General features: G+C 38.6%; 3 protein-coding genes and 1 pseudogene across 3 annotated transcripts; 3 read left to right on the plus strand and 1 right to left on the minus strand.

The window, feature by feature from the left end:
* Positions 1-1239: 1239 nt before the first annotated feature.
* Positions 1240-5865, plus strand: LOC103946836 (proline-rich receptor-like protein kinase PERK9). The gene is made up of 9 exons (XM_048584726.1): positions 1240-1427; positions 1860-3262; positions 3510-3920; positions 4002-4088; positions 4229-4299; positions 4383-4459; positions 4591-4738; positions 5196-5357; positions 5443-5865. The coding sequence occupies exons 2-9, from the start codon at positions 1912-1914 to the stop codon at positions 5611-5613; spliced, it is 2478 nt and encodes an 825-aa protein (XP_048440683.1). The 5' UTR covers positions 1240-1427; positions 1860-1911; the 3' UTR covers positions 5614-5865.
* An 872-nt stretch (positions 5866-6737) lies between these two features.
* Positions 6738-7390, plus strand: LOC103946825 (annotated as a pseudogene).
* Positions 7391-8120: 730 nt separating this feature from the next.
* LOC103946844 (probable calcium-binding protein CML16) lies at positions 8121-9211 on the plus strand. Its single transcript, XM_009357644.2, has one exon. It carries the CDS (start codon positions 8437-8439, stop codon positions 8911-8913), a length of 477 nt encoding a protein of 158 aa, XP_009355919.2. The 5' UTR covers positions 8121-8436; the 3' UTR covers positions 8914-9211.
* Positions 9212-9660: 449 nt separating this feature from the next.
* Positions 9661-15975, minus strand: LOC103946852 (putative phospholipid-transporting ATPase 9). The gene is given in 11 exon segments (XM_009357656.3): positions 9661-10464; positions 10466-10555; positions 10664-10855; positions 10987-11085; positions 11195-11320; positions 11432-11641; positions 11790-11987; positions 12083-12359; positions 12455-12565; positions 12674-14025; positions 14374-15975. Coding segments are annotated over 11 exon segments (3594 nt in total). The 5' UTR covers positions 14770-15975; the 3' UTR covers positions 9661-9921.
* Positions 15976-18540: the final 2565 nt, after the last annotated feature.

Below are 18540 nucleotides of genomic sequence, written 5' to 3' on the forward strand. Positions count from 1 at the left end.
TTGATAGGGGACCCGATAGGTAATGAATTCTCAATAAAACAAAATAAAAGATTATACTCTAAGATTGTCCCTGTTCCCATCGGGGATATACATATACATATACATATATTTGTGTGTGTGTGTGTGTGTGTGTATTATATATGTAGGGGGAATGTGCAACATCATTTTTTCACACAATTTTTATATGTATTTTTTTAAGATTTACTCTGTTATGTATTTTAACGATTTGAATCGTCCATATTTTAGAACATCATTTATTGGTCATTCTTGCAAATTAGAAATTCAAAACTATTAAGATATTTATTTGTAGTGGAAAAAATGGATTATACAGCTCTACAAAGAAACCCTAAACCCTTAATCCAACACTCATATGGTTTTAGATTTGAGTGGTTTTTGGTAGACGTATTTGGGTGATTTTTTAGGGAATACCTAAAAGATAGACAGTTCAAATCTTAAACCAAATTGTGTAAACCAAATGATGCGGTTGTTAATGATTGAATTATTAATTAAGTATCAATTAACATGCTTATTTTCTATTAATGACACGTTATTTGATTTGTAAATTTGGTTTGAAATTTTGTCTCATGTCCCATTTAAAAAGAGAGATAGATGGACTAAGCTGGACTTGTTGGCATTAACGAATGGAGTCAAAACTCGTGGCTCCACAAGTAAACTCCAAAACACTACAGCCACATTAAGCACGGTGATTATTCTATTTATTTATATAGTATTAAATTGTGTTTAAGACAAATTCAACATCTTAGGAAGGTGTGTATTTTACTAATTTAATCATCATAATAGTGGATAATTCCACTTTATATGACAGCTTACGTAATCACACCCCACAAAAACAATATCTCTCATCCCCTTTCAGACTTCGAAGATTTGGGCAGGAATATACCCCACTAATATTATGATATTTCTCTCCATGTAAAAATCACAAGAGGAATATCATAATATTATTTATTCCTCCTAAAATATTATTTTACAAATACTATTTTAAAATATATTATTTATCTATATTCAACAAAAAATAATATTTTTTTTTTTTTATCGAATATATAGGATATTTGAAAGCAAACAAGTGGAAAAACTCCAAACACTAAAGATTTAAGGGGCAATTGACCAAATAGCGCAATGCGTTTACGTTGCGTCGAACTAAATGGACGTTAAGAAAAAATCCAACCACATTAGTCTGTCAATATTTATTATTTTTATTCAACTAAAACACAATAAGATTTTGGAAAATGGCGTCAAACTATAATAATTATTCTTTGCGAGTCGTTTTCAGTACATTTTGGGGACCCCACAATCCGTGTCCCTGACTTCCCTCCCTGTGTGGTGAGCTTCCAGTGCCCGAGAGGCGAGGAAGTTTCAAGAGATCAAAGTTCACGATTTTTGTTTGTCCGCCTTTGACGAAGTGAAAGGTAAGTCTTTCCGGATTTCACCATCTGGGGTTTGAATTTTAGTACCAGCTTTTGATAATATTGCTGCTTCTGCTGCATTTGGTCACTAAAAGTTTGGATTTTTAAGTGTTCACATTAGAGAAAGATTGCTAATTTGATTTCTGTAGAGTTAGAAATATATCTCACTTTGAAGTTAGTGATCTGGAAAACCTGGTTTCTGAGTTGGGCTTCTGGGATTTTGATCACAGAAGAGTTGTTTGAGGTTTTAGAGGTGTTTGGTTGGTGGAGTTTGGTGGTGGGGAATTTTGGGAGTTCCATTTTTTTTTAAGTTTTTGGAGATGTTGGTTTGACGAAGACTTGAAATTTGTGACTTGGGTTTTTCTCAAAACCTTGGCATTTGTATGAAAGCTCTGAATTTTGTGAAAATTTTGAAGATTTCATGATTGAATGAAGGTTGTGGTGGGTGAGTTGTATGGTACCCATCACTTGATTTTGGTGTAATAAGATGGCAACCACGTCGCCATCTCCAAATTCGTCTCCATCCGCCTTGCCGCCAGCTTCTGATACTACTTTAACACCGCCGCCACAACCACCGCTAACCACCACACCGACACCGTCTTCTCAGCGGAATTTGGTTTCACCAGAGTCCTCTAACGCCACAGCTCAATCTCCAGAACCTGTTGTCCCATCAGCTCCTCCTCCAACTACATCATCACCACCTCCAACTCCACAAGCTGCTTCACCGCCAACCTCGCCGCCACTGCCTCCCTCCAATGTACCTCCACCAGCTTCCGATTCTTCACCCCCACCATCATCCGGTACACCTCCAACAACTTCTGGTTCTCCAACCCCTCCATCATCAACTCCATCCCCTCCATCGACTCCACCGAAAAGTTCGCCTTCTCCACCACCACCGACATCTGATCCACCTGCAAGTTCACCTCCACCGCCGCAATCTCCCCCACCTGAGAGTCCACCTCCACCTTCTTTAAAGCCGCCTGAAACTTCACCACCGCCACCTGAGAAGTCTCCTCCGCTTCCATCATCAAATCCCCCTGAGACTTCACCACCACCGCCACCATCATCAAAGCCACCTGAGAAGCCTTCTCCACCTCCATCAGCAAATCCCCCTGAGACTTCACCACCACCGCCACCATCATCAAAGCCACCTGAGCAGTCACCTCCGCCTCCATCAGCAAATCCCCCTGAGACTTCACCACCACCGCCACCATCATCAAGGCCACCTGAGCAGTCACCTCCGCCTCCATCATCAAGTCCCCTCAAAACTTCACCACCACCGCCACTGTCATCAAAGCCACCTGAGCAGTCACCTCCGCCTCCATCATCAAGTCCCCCAAAAACTTCACCACCGCCACCATCAGACCCACCAGGGAAGTCACCCCCACCTCCAGCATCTGTGCCACCCAAAAGTTCACCTTCACCACCACCATCAACCCCCCCTGAAAGTTCACCTCCTCCACCAGCATCAGTACCTCCCAGAAAAGCACCCCCACCTCCGAGCCGTACTCCTCCCACCACACCTGGTTCTCAACCAACCACTTCACCTCCACCACCCATTATAGGACCGGCACCACCTCCCCTCTCACAGGCTTCTCCGCCTGCACCTCCTCAAATTCCTAGTTCACCAACAAACACTTCCAGTGCAAAGGCACTACAGAGTTCAAATTCCAATGGCATTGGTACCGGAGGCGTAGTGGCAATTGTTGTACTGGTAGGGGCAGTAGTGCTTAGCCTCATTGGATTGATTGTATGGTGCATGAGGAGGCAAAGGAAAAAAGTATCCGGGTTTGAAGGTTATGCTAAGCAATCCTCTCTGGGTTCATCCCCAACATCAGGTAACCTCTATCGTATATAACACAATTGATTTCTTGTTATGTTATTCACTTCGTATGAATGTGGGATTTTCCGTTTATTGTTTCTAAATTACAATGAATTCAACGTACTTTTTAGGAATTTATTTAGCCTCACTAAGATCAGGGTATGGGATGAATTAATCAGCTCATATAAACCACTGTATTCTGTCTGTCCACAAATTTGAGGCCATTTAAATGAATTAAGAAGGTTTCTGTAACTTGTTTCCAGATTCATCCTTCTTGAAGGTGCATTCTTCAGCTCCCCTTATTGGAAGCCATTCTAGCAGTGAGATCTTAAGTCCTCCACCAGAACAAGCAGGAGTTGGCAATTCAAGGCCATGGTTTACTTTTGAAGAACTGGCTAAGGCCACAAATGACTTTTCATCTCAAAATCTTTTGGGAGAAGGCGGATTTGGTTGTGTTTATAAGGGATGCCTACCAGATGGGAGAGATGTGGCAGTAAAACAACTAAAAATTGGAGGAAGTCAGGGCGAGCGAGAATTCAAGGCCGAAGTTGAGACTATTAGTCGCATACATCACCGCCATTTGGTTTCTATGGTGGGATACTGCATCTCTGATAACCGAAGGCTGCTTGTCTATGAATATGTCGCTAACAATACCCTTTATTTTCACCTTCATGGTAAATCTATAACAGAGCTTTGAAGAAACAGTTAGTGATAATGGTTCAGTATTCTCATGTTTTGCACCTTGCAATTTTCAGGAGAAGGTAGACCAGTTCTGGAGTGGGCAACACGTGTTAAGGTTGCTGCTGGTGCAGCTCGTGGGATCGCTTATCTTCATGAAGACTGTAATTTTGTACCTTTAGTTTCTGGATTCTAATAGCTGAATGTTTCGGTTATTATATCCTCATACAATAGTTTTTTGGGTCACATAATTTAACTGGAAATGTTTTGTTGACTAAGTTTGGTTTCATTTGTCTAATGTCAGGTCATCCTCGAATTATTCACAGGGACATAAAGTCGTCAAACATTCTTTTAGATAACAACTTTGAAGCTCGGGTACAACATAATTTCACTCAGAGCACGTTTCAGTACTTCTATATTTTGTTTAAAATGTAGCTCATGGTTTCCTTACTTTACAGGTTTCGGATTTTGGACTTGCCAAATTAGCTCTTGATTCAAATACGCATATAAGCACACGTGTCATGGGAACATTTGGGTACGTCAGCAATCTAGTGTTGGCTCGTATGCTTTCCGCTTGTATGAGGATTCTTCTAGATTTTAGTTTATACCGTCATCACAAACATACCTTTCAAGCCTGATAATGTATTGATTCCGGTTGATTTTCAGATACGTGGCTCCTGAATATGCATCAAGTGGGAAATTGACTGACAAGTCTGATGTTTACTCTTATGGAGTTGTGCTTCTGGAGTTGATCACTGGAAGGAAGCCTGTAGATCCATCCCAACCCTTGGGAGATGAGAGTCTAGTTGAATGGGTAAACTTAACATCCTCTTATCATACTGGACATATCATGCTGCAGTGTTTATATTGCTTTGCTTCAACCGATAATAAGATTTTGATTTTTCTGGTCGAATATTTTGAAGTCTCAATTTAGTGAATTAGATCTTCTGACCCTATGGTTTTTAAGCAAGGAATGAAATAAAACTTCAGAATCATCCTAAAGAAAGAAATATTTATGCATGAAATCATTACTACTCTCTGAGTATGCTGTCAATAATTGTGTGGATTCGGGGGGTACAATTTAATTAGTCTCGCCTTCGTTGTGAATTCATTTCAATTTTTTCAGAAGTGCATGGATAAATGCATGAGTAAGATGTGAGACTCGAGATGCATTATAGTTATAGAATGAAATAAAACCGTATAGTTAACCAACTGAATGTTATAAGGTCAAACCCAAGCTTTCCTGACAAGAGACGCATTTTACTTTCCAGGCACGGCCGTTGTTGAGTTATGCTCTTGATAATGAGGATTTTGACGGCGTGGTAGATCCAAGGCTTGAAAAGAATTATGTGGATACTGAAATGTTCAGAATGATCGAGATTGCTGCTGCTTGCGTGCGACATTCATCTGCTAAGAGACCACGAATGGGTCAGGTAATAAGAAGCTGAAATTTCCTTATTATGTGAATTCATTCATTACACCAGCGTAAACTAACATCATCGTTCTCACTCTCCTCAGGTTGTTAGAGTTTTTGATAGTTTCGCTGCTTCTGATATAAACAACGGAATGAGAGTGGGGGAAAGTGAGGCATTTGACTCGGCACAACAATCAGCTGAAATTAGGTTGTTCCGAAGAATGGCATTCGGTAGTCAAAATTACAGTACAGTTTTTTTTAGCGGAGAGGTATAGTACATATTCGGAGAGCTAAACACTGAACTGAAAAGGGTTTTGCCAAATTGAGCTAGATTTGGATTCGCTCAGCTGGAATCCCGATCTTCCAGCAACCGGAACTGACTGCATCGGATGTAGAGACTGCATTCGTTCCATCCTTCCTGTAAAGGTCCAGCCCCTGTAATTATTTAGCCTTTGTAAGATGATCTTGTTGCACCCACCAATATTTTTGGTGGTGTTATAGAGGTAATAATTCATTTTTGTTAACCATGGATCCTATTCTTCTCTCTTTTGCTTCCTCTGTTTCACAACTCCATGTATTGAGATTTATACGCGACAATCTCAGTTCGAAAATACGTACTCATCTTTCAGTTGCAAATAGGATGCGTCACAATTTCATGGAAGTACCTACAGGAGTCGAATGTTGTTCTAAACTTTGCCAGGTCGTTAAATCGGCCTGCAGGGCTGCCCTATCACCCACAGAAACGCAAAAATCTTGAGTATACCCGGGGATATATTCTTACAAGTGTCTCAAACGTCGCGTGCTAAAATATTTGGGGTACAATGTGAACTGGGTTTGCAAATATAAAGGGGGAGGGCTTGTTTGAAGGATAGCTCTGTGACACCTTGTATGGAAATGCTTAAAGCCATCAAAGAAATCTTCCACCGAGGAGAAGTATAAGTCAAGTTATATCCTCCTTCCGACTTTTCGATCTTCCCATTCGTTACCTGTGGGCCCTTCTTCCCCTAATTCTTTTCCAAAGTCTCGATAGTCCGCTCTTGGTCTTTTAAGGTGGTTTCGTTTGCTTTCTTTGACTAGATGAATGAAATCGAGATATTCCGTTTTTATGCTTTCTTTCACATCCTACTATTTTAATATATCACGTCGAGTCTGTTTGTCATAGTTTTAATTAAATTAGAACATCGCTTTAGAAAAAAAATATATATTAAATTGCATACAATGATTGAAGTCATGACTCGTACAATGCCACATCAATGATTGAAGTCGCCCTTCCTATTACCTCTCACAAAGGCAAGGAACTTCTTCCTTAACACCACCACCACCACCGGGGCATGAAGACTTCTTTAAACTGTTTTCTCCACCACCACCACCCCTTTCCTCCCGATTATCGCAGCCATGGAAGACTGCAACATGACCGCCGCACACTGCATCGTGATTTCGTGCTGCAGCCAGTGCTTGATCCTCCAAATCACCATCTTCATCTTGTACAAGCTCCCTTGCAAGTTGATCCGAAAGACGAGAGAGTACACCGTGAAGAAGCTCCAACAGAGAGGAGAAAGGAGATGATAGTGCTGGATACATGTAAAGATGTCGACTTTGTGAGTATTGTTGGAGAGTCTATGAGATCTTCCATGGATGCAGGACATAGTTGCAGGAGTTGCATGGAGGAGGTGGAGGAGGTACTGCAGGAGTTGTCTCAGAGAGGAGAGTTTGGATTTGGAAGCTTTTGGCGTAGGGGAGAATTGGGTCGCTCCTCAACTCAAAAGTCATCAATTTGTGATCAGTTTGATACTAGTTTTTTGCAACATCACTTGATTGAAATGGTGGCTCTCTCAGCTATTGATCATAAAGTTGGGTAGCTATTCAATCGCCAAAAAACTTACCTGCAACATGTTTAGTACGTATTTTATTTTTTGCATCTCGCGTCATGTGTCATCTCTTGTCACACAATTAACTGCGTGAGAACAAGTGCACACTGACGAGTAGTTTTATTGTCAGTTCCAATACGAAAATTAATTCCATATGCATATATATGACATCTCTTGATACAAATCAAAGCCTTAGATTCTTAATCCTTATCATACTTCTCGAATGTAATGACATCATCCTTATAAATTTCAAATAATTCTTTTGTTTTTCACTTTGAAATATTGTCACACGTCTACATAACACTACCGAACCATGTCAACTTAAACTGAAAATTCCACATCACATAAATTCTTCAAATTGAATCCCGAATATTCTTTACCCAATTATGTTATTTCTCAAAGAATTTTTTCAATGTGTTAGAAACATGGTCCGGCACACCAAGTATTATAATATAAGTGGTTTGATATTTAAAAAAAAAAATAACTTCTTGGATTATGATATTTGATGTACCAGATCGTGTTTCCGATACATTAAAAAATTCCTCGTTAACTTGAAATGATTTAACACTTGTCGCAGCCGGGGCTGTTCTTGATGGGGCACAATAAAAGTTGTCCAAGTTAACTTTTGGGCTAAACACCTCTGCATGAGTTTTATTTTTATTTTCGTGAAAATTGATATCAAACTCTGAGTGCATGATAACAAATACGTTGTTTTGATCAACTAACCACACCCTGCCACCCACACACACCAATGCGTTGAATTTAGTTTGAAACCTACAAATCAACACTCTAACTGACATTAAACTCGAGTGCATGATAACAAATACGTTGCTTTGATCAACCCACCTCACCCACACACACCAATGCGTTGAATTTAGTTCGAAACCTACAAATCAACACTCTATTGCCAAAATAGAAAAACACGTTTAAGTCCTAAATATGGTTAATCAACAAACAACTCCTACTAAGTAGCATCCCCCAATATATAACCACGTAGCAAAATATTAATCACTCTATCAAAAACGCGTTTCCAGTTTTCAAACTTTTAATCCAAACACAACAAAAATTAAAACAAAAACAAAAAAAAAACACAAACAAAAGGAAACCCCAAAATCTCAAACCAATCAACCCAAAAAAAATATCCCCAAATTAAACGCCAAAAAACTACAAAATTATAGTCGTCTGGATCTCTCGATCCCTTTCTTCTTCTTCTCGGCCGCCATTACAATAATGATGGCCGCGCTCGGATCCGATCAGCTGAAGCAGCTGAAGGACATCTTCATGCGGTTCGACATGGACTCCGACGGGAGCCTCACCCAGCTCGAACTCGCCGCCCTCCTCCGCTCCCTCGGCCTCAAGCCCACCGGCGACCAGCTCCACGTCCTCCTCTCCAACATCGACGCCAACGGCAACGGCGCCATCGAGTTCGACGAGCTCGTCACCGCCATCCTCCCCGACATGAACGAGGAGATTTTGATCAACCAGGAGCAGCTCATGGAGGTCTTCCGATCCTTCGATCGCGACGGCAACGGCTACATCACCGCCGCCGAGCTCGCCGGTTCCATGGCCAAAATGGGCCACCCCTTGACGTACCGGGAGCTCTCCGATATGATGATGGAGGCCGACACGAACGGCGACGGCGTCATTAGTTTCAACGAATTCGCGACGATCATGTCTCGGTCCGCCGCTGATTTTCTTGGGCTCTGACCGCCTCTGGCGCGGGTATGATGGGTTCTGGATTGTTTGACTTTTTTCGCTGACTTTTATTTTTATTATTTTTTTCTTTTTTCTTGTGTGGGTTTTTTAGGGCATGTCTTTGCTTGTATAGGATTTCTTGTGTCTGAAGAAAAGGAAGAATTAAGAGAAAGTATATACATTGATTAAAATAATGTTGGAGACATGCTAATCAAGGCTCTTTTTAGTTAATTAAGATTAGAATTACCAACTAATTACAAACAAATCTTGTAAGTATTTTTGTATAAATAATAATTTGTGTTAACATGCATGTCATTCTTAATTCTCTTGGAATATGATTTGGTAATTCAACGTGAACTTGGTCTCCGGCATGGTGAGAGAGATTCAAGAATATGTCTTTATAACTAATTGTATATTTCGTGAGAAATAAACGTAGAGACATACAACCGGGGATAGCTAAGAATCTCTTCTTACATGAACATCAGAGTACGAAATTACTTTTTGAAGAAAAGACGAAAGATTTTGAATTAACCACATAATGGCATTGGATTTTCTTTAATGTTCATCTAATGGTTTCTCCATCTAGATTTCCTTTCTTATGTCATTAATACAAGAAAAACATCTCGTTTTTCAAAAACTAAGAATCGTTTGATAATCATTTCATTTCAGGTTTTAGCGTTCATTTTTATTATTGAAAAAAGGAAAAGGGAGAATTCCTAAGAAGAAAAAAACAGAAAATTGAGGAAGAAAACACAAGTATTGAATCGTGCAACATATTTTTTCACCTTGTATCAAAATTTACACGCTCTAAATCTAACACAGCTCAAAAGTGCTTCTGTACAAAGTAATTATCTAGCTACAAGGGCCCAATCCCAGAACAAATTTGAACCAAAGAATTTTGTTGTATAATATTATATGCAACCCAATGATGTACAAAACGCAGAGTTCCAAAACTTGGGAGTGATTGAAGAAGCTGGTATTTTTTTAGACCACCTATAACAAACAAGAAGCATACAAAACTTATCTACGGTAATGGTGTCTATCTTTTATACGGTTGGCCCTCGCCGCCAATCGCGCCGTGAAACCAACAGTCTGCGGCCGGAACGATCTCTGCCGCACCATGTCACAAAATTTGGGATCATTTGATGTTCCCTCGTACCGTATCCATTGTATCGTTCTATGGTACATAGGGAAGAACCGCATTTCAACGGCTGAGTATGTGAAGAATAGGATTAGACCGGAGACTGGCACGAAGATTGTGATGAGCCAGAAAGAAGGCGTGGGGGCGAGGGCTTCGATGAAGATTTTGTAGGCAGTGGTTGAGAGTGAAGGTGACATGGCACCGTAGGCCAAGAGGAAGAGATACCACAGTGCAATTGAACCCCAGATGAAGAGGTGCTGTATCAAGGTGAAGTAACTGATGGCAAGTGCCATCTGCAAGTTCACAACCCAAACTGTGCATGTGTACATTGTTGCCCCGAGGATATCCCTTCCGGCAGTTTTGCCCTCGCTGTTGAAGGCCTGGTGTGCTAGCGCTTTCGTGCAGAAGAAGAAGATAATCGCAGGCCGTTGCGAACCCATTCAACATCCATCCGAATATTCTACGCCAGCTGAAGAGAATATTTTGCACCCCTTCTTGGTATAAGAGAGGAAACTGCCACACAAAACAGGATAAACAATAAATCCCAACGGTTTCAAAACAAGGCTTCAAATTAAGTATGTTAGTCCAAACGTAATTTCACATGTAACCCAGTGAGCTTACCTTGAAACAGAACCGCGCAGATACATCCTGGTCGAAAACTCCCATAGCAACCACCGGAAGTGAAGAGAAGAATACGTTGTAAAGTGACAAAAACCAATCATTGTATGCAGGCGTTCCAGAGAAGGATGTGTGTGCCTCATATAAGAAGAGAGTGAAACCAAATGCAATGTTCTTGTAGAAGAAGTAGCAAATCTGCAAGGAGAAAATTGCACACGTCAATTTATAGTATGCATCAGTTATCGCCTGTGATAATTTAAAATAAGTCGCCACATTGTCAAGATTCTAAAATCTCAAGTTTGTTTCGTAGTATATGACATGCATACCATTGATGAGATCCTTCTGTAACACCAATGCCCGTGCACAAGCAGTAGACGCTCCAAGTATTGAAACTGTGCAATAGCAATATCGCTTGACATGACCGCCTGAATTGAAAAATAAGCATGGAAAGTTAATGAGACAAAAGTTTAGAGAAAAATACAGCGAAACAAAAATTAATGTTCGGTTAAACAAGTGGAAGAATCTGTACAGTACCTGCATTCCTTCAACACCACTAATTCCAACCCCAATATCTGCTTCTTGGAGCATGCCCACGTCATTGGCTCCATCACCGATCGCTAGTGTTGTTTTCCCAGTTCCAGATTTTACCAGTCTAGTGACCTATTTTTCATTTCATCATTGAAAACAAATTAATTCTTTTCTGACCATGATATAAGAAAATACTTATGAAGGTACAGAAAAGAAAAAGATTATTATAATCTGCAAACGCACCAGTGCCTTCTGTTTAGGTGATGAACGGCAGCAAATAACAGATGCACAGCCAATTGCAAGATTTAGAAACAAATTCTTTACATCATCCTCCAAAGCATAAGCAAGTGATTTTCCATCAATGATCAATGCAAATGCCTCAGAGTTCCTGCTCGATGCTGTAAGCTGAGCTTTTCCCCTATTTATCTGATTGAGAACACTTCCTTTTGATGCCTAATGATGAATCAGCAAATATCGTATCAGCATGATTATTAAGGTACTATTATATTTTTCAAGAACACGGTTTTACCTCCTTGAGTATTAAGCTACAGATTCTGTTTTCAATGCAGAAACAAATTCAACTATATGCATATAGTTTTACCGTGGCGATGGCCTCCTTTTCTCCTTCCTTTTCTAACACTTTAATCTCCGGAGACTCCAAAGTGATTACAATTTGCTTCATTCCTTGTCTAAGCAAGCTACATGCAAACCCGATATTGATGGCAGTCTCCATCTTGTCTCCAGTCAAAACCCAAATCTTAATTCCTGCTTGGGCAAGCTTGTCAATGCAATCAGGAACCTGACCAAAAAAGATAGAAAGAAAACATTAATTCAAAATCTGATATCGTCCATAAAGAAACTTCCATGTTACCCCATCAGTGTTTGACTACATACCCCATTTTGTAGTTTGTCCTCAACAGCAGTTGCACCAAGAAGAATTAGATCTCTCTCAATCTTTTCTGTTACTTCATCAATGACTGTTTCACGTTCTGCACTAACAGAATTCTTGGCCTTGATAAAATTTTGATTGAACTCTTTGTATTTGTCTTCCTCAAGTTCACGGTAGGCAAGAATCAAGGTCCTCAGCCCTGCATCAGCATACTCATTTAGATGCTCCATGGTCTCTTCTTCAAAATCCGAACCATTTCTGGCAAGCCTCTCTAGCATAACACTGGACAAAAAATAAGTTATGCTGGTTAGAAAAAACAGTTTAAATTAGCAGTAAGAAGTAAGGAGAGATTCAAGTTTAAGGCAGTGAGCGCATACTTGTCGGCACCTTTGGATAGTAATAGTATTTTTCCTCCCTCACTTCTGACAATCACAGACATTCGCTTCCTTGTGCTGTTAAACTCTAAAACATTGAGAAGGCTATACGTCCTGCAAAAAAGACATCACTCGATGAATATACTCTCCGCATTACTTATTAAGAGTACCAGCATAGATTTAAAGGTCCTACTTATCAGAAAAACAATGAAATGTACAAACCTCTCAACCTTCTTGCCGGACACTGGATCTAACTCTCGCAGTGATATGGTTGTTTGTGTCCTTTTGTAGAATTCAAAACCAAGTTCTCTTGCTGCAATCACAAATGCTGCTTCATCAGGAGATTCAGCCTCATATGAAATATTCCCAGTAGCTTCATCAACTTCCGGAATTGCCGTATGACAGATTGCTAATAAACTGAAAAACTTCTGGATGTATTCTGCATAAGGCTCATTAACCCAGTTTCCATTCATGACCCTTTCGTCCTTAAAATTAAAGCCCTTGATGGGTGCCTTGCCATCAGTAGAGTCCTTGAGATTGTCCCCACCACTTAAATGTTGATGAACCAAAGGTGAACCATTTCTCCTACCCATAGCCCTCTCGACCTCAGTATATCCTCGGCCATAAGCTGTTCCGGCCACAGAACATTTAATAAACTCCATTGAATTGCAGGTCAGAGTTCCAGTCTTATCAGACAGAATCGTGTCAACTTGGCCAAGTTCCTCATTCAAGTTTGAGGTACGGGCATGTGCTGGTTTGTCAGCTTCCTCATAGTACATGTGAATATCTTGATTGATGAATATGCTCTGAAGAACTTTGACAATTTCTATTGACACATACAAGGAGATGGGGATAAAGTAGCCATACAACATTAGAGCTGTCAAAAAGTGGTAAATTGCTGCATACGGAGCTCTTTTAGCATCAAAGAAAATTCTAGAATTATCTGGCCTGAGATACCACCTTTTCATGATCCCATTGTTTAGGTCATCTTTTGTTGCAATCCCAAAGTAAATCGAACCAACAAATGCCATTGTGAATAAAACACAGAACAAGAAGTAGATAATTTTATCCATCTTCTTCTCAACTCTGCTTCTTTTTGAAGGAGGGGCAGTAGAATTTTGAATAACCTTTGTGTCGGGACCAGTGAAGATAACAGCTCCATATATGTAGTCTGTATTTCTTAGTTTAGAGTCTCTGAGGAGAAGCTGTTGAGGAGAGAGGGGAAACTGTTGCTTGTCAAACTCCATAGTTCCAACAAACGAGTACAAATTTGCATTTGGGTCTTCACATTTAACAATGGCGTTAAAATCGTTGAAGTTAGAGTCCTCCTGCAAGAACGAAGTTACTTCCAATGCTTGTTTTAACTTTAAATTTGTCTCCCCATCAAGATTCATGGTCTCAACATAGCAGATTGCATCGTCATAACTGGATGAAAGTAAGAGGAGGTCTGTCGGAAAGAATTCATCTTTTTCTACTCTCACTATATCTCCCACTCTCAGATTCCTCCAAGCAGTATAATCAAAAACGCCATTACCATAATGTACTTTAACCTTTCGATTGTTCACCTCAATATCCTGGAAAATCATCGCACTTGTAATATTACATAATCGCAGGTGATAGTATAGCAGAACCAGCAAATGATTTGTAAACAACAAAGCAGGTAAGATACATGGCACAGTCAAACAATTCAGTTTCAGCATATCTTCAAGAGAGCTGGAAAATCTAGTTTGATTATCCTCCTCCACGCCTCGGAAAACTTTCATTCAATAAATTTCCTCATCAATTCTAACTCCCAATATAGTTATAGTAAAATTCAACAGTTAAAATTCCTCAACTGCTAACCTAAGTCATTGAAATTTTAAGGGAAAGGGAAAGAAAAACAATCAAAATAGAGAGCCAAACCGAGGAAGAAAAACCAGTACCTGCTGTTTTCGCCGCCAATCTTCGATACCCTCTTTCACCATGGTCGCCCCAATCACAATAATAAGAGGGATGATCGCGCTGACAGCGGTAAATGGAGCCAGAGGAGTGAATGCCAAAGTGCCAGTGACTAAGAAGTAGAAGTTGGCCACCCTTCTGAACTGCTCAAACAAAGATTTTGGCAAGAAAGTAGCAACTGTATACTTTGTGCTCCTAACATAATTGTCTCCATAATTTCGCATATGAGCCTCGAAAGAGTCCGGTTCATTGCAGTAAACCACTCGGGAATATCCCGGTCCCCCAATTTGTGAATGTTCATCTCTCATAGAAGATTTACCACAAGTGAAAGAATAGATCTTGCTGAAATGCAGCTTTCTCCTTCTGCCTCCACCCCTCATATTTTCTCTGAACTCCCTTTCACTCTACAACAAGCTCCAACCAACCCCAATTCCAAAACCAACACAAACCCAACTTACAAGGCTAAAAGCTGCTTCTGATTTCCCAATCCTCACTAATTAATGCAACTTCTTCAAGAGGAATAGAATCCAAAAGCAGTTTTGAATATGTATCGCCTAGTGAAAACAACAGGTACCAACTTCTGCAGCCGCTTCTTGAAAAGCAATTCCTCAGTGAAGAAAACAGCTACTTTCTTCCAAAAAAGGACAACCCAGAGCAAGAACCCAGTTCCACAACCCCCCAAGAATTTACAAATATTGAACACAGAGACCCAAAAGAGGGGCCAAAATCCCAGAAAGTAAATAAAATTTTCTCAGGCAGAAAGCTCAGAACGCCAGTCAATAAAAGACAAACAAATTTGGTATTACACAGAGAGAAAGAATAAACAAAAAGAAAGATTTTTTACAACCTGAATGGTAAAAAAAACAAAAAAAGGTTTACTGATAAGCACACAGCTTTTCCCTTTTGCACACCCAGCTTTCTAATCTGCGGACCCAAAGTTGTAAACTTTTACACACAACAGAAAAAAACCCAGAAATCCAAACCCAAAAATAAGAAGGAAAAAAGAGTTGGGAAATATGGGTTTTATATGAATACTACTCGGGTATTTGAAATTTTCTCTAAAAATTGCAGCTTTGGACGGAGACTTGGATTTGATCTCGCATTTTGACTCATGTCAAGAACAAGCATTTGCCTTTCGGGTTTTTGTTTTTGAAAATTGATTTCAAAAACTCAGCTGCTTTCCCCAGGGAGGAAAACGGAATTATCGAATTGAAAAATGAAAGGGGTTGACGGGGGAAGGTTAGAAGATTGGTTTGGCTAATGGGAATTTCCGGGAAAGTTGAGTTTCGCTGGAAAGGTGGGAGGGAAGCTCCTCGTCAATGGTGGTGACTGTTATGCTCTGTCTCTCTCTCTGCTTTCTTATGTGGGAAATGGTCTTCTCCTTCTTGTCCCTTTCTCTGTGGAACTTGATTAGAGAAGTCCCTAAATGATTTGCATTAATTTTCTGATGCAATGATTAATCAGCAGATTAACTCATTAATCAGAGGGAACGCAGATAGAGACAGGGGCAAGAAATTAGACAAATCCAAACGCTTTTGTCAAGCAAAAAATAAAAACAGAGATCTCTGTTTTTATTTTTTGCTTACCGGAATTTTCCCACACTTTATTTTTTCCACCGTAATCAGGTTGGAAACTGGATTTTATTTGCAGACTAATTTCTTCTTTCTTTTTTTTTTTTTGTTTAAGCATTTTTTAATTGGTTGAAATAAATTTAATAAAAAAATAAAAATTAAGGAATTGTATTTAAAAAATTAAAAATAAGGAGTTTTAGACGGGATCTGCGGGTCAAACACTCGTACAGCCAAGCACCAATGCTCTCGTTCTAACATCACATGTTGCACTTTTTCTTGCATTTTTATTTGTTTCATTTTAGTTTGTAATGTTTTGTACTTTTAAATTCGAGGCACTTGTTTGGTTTAAAGACCAAAAGCAAAAGCTTTTTCTTCGTAAATCCAACATAAGGGAACCAAAAAACTTTTGTTTCAAATGAAAAACTTGTTTAAAAGTATTTTTAAAATGATTAAAAACGTTTTAGTGAAGTTAATTTTTGTTTTCAAAAATATTTTAAGTGTTTTTTTTTGTAAAGAAACATTTAAATATTTTTCTAGGTTACAATTAGATTTTACGAATGATTGGCTTCAAAAACATTTTCCCTTAAAACGCTTTTAATCATTTTAACAGCACTTTCAAACAAGCTCTTATATATTTTTTAAAGTTTAAACCAAAAGGAGCAAAGGATTTTGAATCATATATCAAAATTCTCAAAAATTTTATGGTGCTTCAAAAGTATATGATTTTTGAGTTTTTTTTTTTAACTTTAAAATATTAATCATTGATTCTTTAACAAAAAATTTAGCGGTTAAAAACTTAAAGTGTTTAATTAATCTTTTTTTTATTTTCTTCTAATTGAGATGTGAATTTGGATTGAGAAAATGTACAGGAGATCACAAATCTTAGAAGATATTTTGGTAAATCAAGACACTCATAAAAGAAAGGGAGTTTTAACGAAAAGTCCACAATAATGTTCACTTTACGAAAAACCACATTTTTACACTAAAAAGTCAATCATGGTCCTATTCACTTTACATTTTATTTTGTCCTTATCGTTAAAACTCAAAGTTTTCAAGTCCTTTTTATTAATTTTCCTTAAAAGGAATTAAACAAAGCAAATTATAAGTAATTAAGAAATCTGTAATGGTAAATCAAATATATCCACGTCGACATATATGGTAATAAATCTGAGTACTCAACAAATCTAGCTATATAAGCAAACAAACTCGGACAATATTGAAAATATTAAGGAAATGGGCTTATCAAGAAGAAATGCGATAGATGCCAAATCGATTCGACCTAACCTTTTCTTAAAAATAAGATTTTATTAAATTCTAATACTAACATTTACATCTGCATCAAAACATTAAACCAATTTGGTCCCAATAAAAATTTCCTCAAGTGTAGTAATGAAAGAGACCATTGAGTGTGCCGCTTCATGGCATGAACTTGTAGGGGATGAAAACACTAGGAGCTGGTTTAAGGTTGCTTAAATTTTTTTACGAGTAGCTTCTTAAAAAGTTGGGATCTTAATTGTGTTTGGTAAACGAAAAAAAAAGGCGTTTTTTTTCTTTTAAAATCCTGGATCCAAAAGAGTAAAAAGCAAAAGCAGCTCTATCTATGCTTCTAAAAAATGATCTTTTTTTCATTAGAGGCGGGCGAGCAATACCATTCATGAAACTTTTACTAGCAATCCTACCCCCATCTTTCTTTGTTAAAAGCACCTTTAGCACTATAGTTCATCGAACATTTACCTGCATTATTTTACAATTGTTTATTCTCACAACACAGTAGAAGCAGTTAAAAAAAAAACATAGCAGCCCCAAACTAATACTAAAAGCCTCAACTGCTTTGCCATTTCCATAAGATCACAGAGTAACTTCAATTGACTCATACCAATCGCCATCTTTCTTTAGCATAAGGATTAGATTGATTTTTTGTAAATACTTAATTTTGGATATCTCAATTAAAATGACGTAACGTTATTTTATTTTCATTGTATACCATGACCCATTAAAAAAATAATAAAAAATTAACAATGATTAATATTTTCAACTTTTTGTAAATCATTGTAGACGCGTGTTAATTAAGGTGGCCGGGCAGCAGTTGGCCGCCGGCTCTGAATATATTTAACATGTTACATGCATGCATGAAATGGGAATGTGGCAAAGAGGCCGTCGAGCCCGTGAAAGAAACAAAGACTCCGTTTCGGTCACCTAACCCTAAAAATAATTTATGCCTTCATGAAATAATTATAAAAAAATATTACTCTTATTATATATTTGTATCATTTTTCTAATAAAAAAAAACTCATACATGTTGGTGAACCATATTTTTATTTGAAAGATGATACAAATATATGGTAACTGTAGCATTACTAAAATTTCATTCATCATTTCAACCAATACAGGATACGACCATATACTGCTGTTCGTAAAGGTTATTGACCAATGAGTGCGTGCCATTTCACAGGAAAATTGTAGCATGCATGCATTGTGTCTTCTGGTCCATTGGAATTGTCATTTGTGAATCGTCTAGGAGAAATTTTACATTGTGACGCGAATACGGATGGTACACTATATGTTTTTATAGAAGTAGTG

Source organism: the organism of the source record quoted next, unplaced genomic scaffold, assembly GCF_019419815.1.
Source record: "Pyrus x bretschneideri cultivar Hongxiangsu unplaced genomic scaffold, Pyrus_bretschneideri_v1 Contig22, whole genome shotgun sequence".
NCBI classification, from domain to species: domain Eukaryota; kingdom Viridiplantae; phylum Streptophyta; class Magnoliopsida; order Rosales; family Rosaceae; genus Pyrus; species Pyrus x bretschneideri.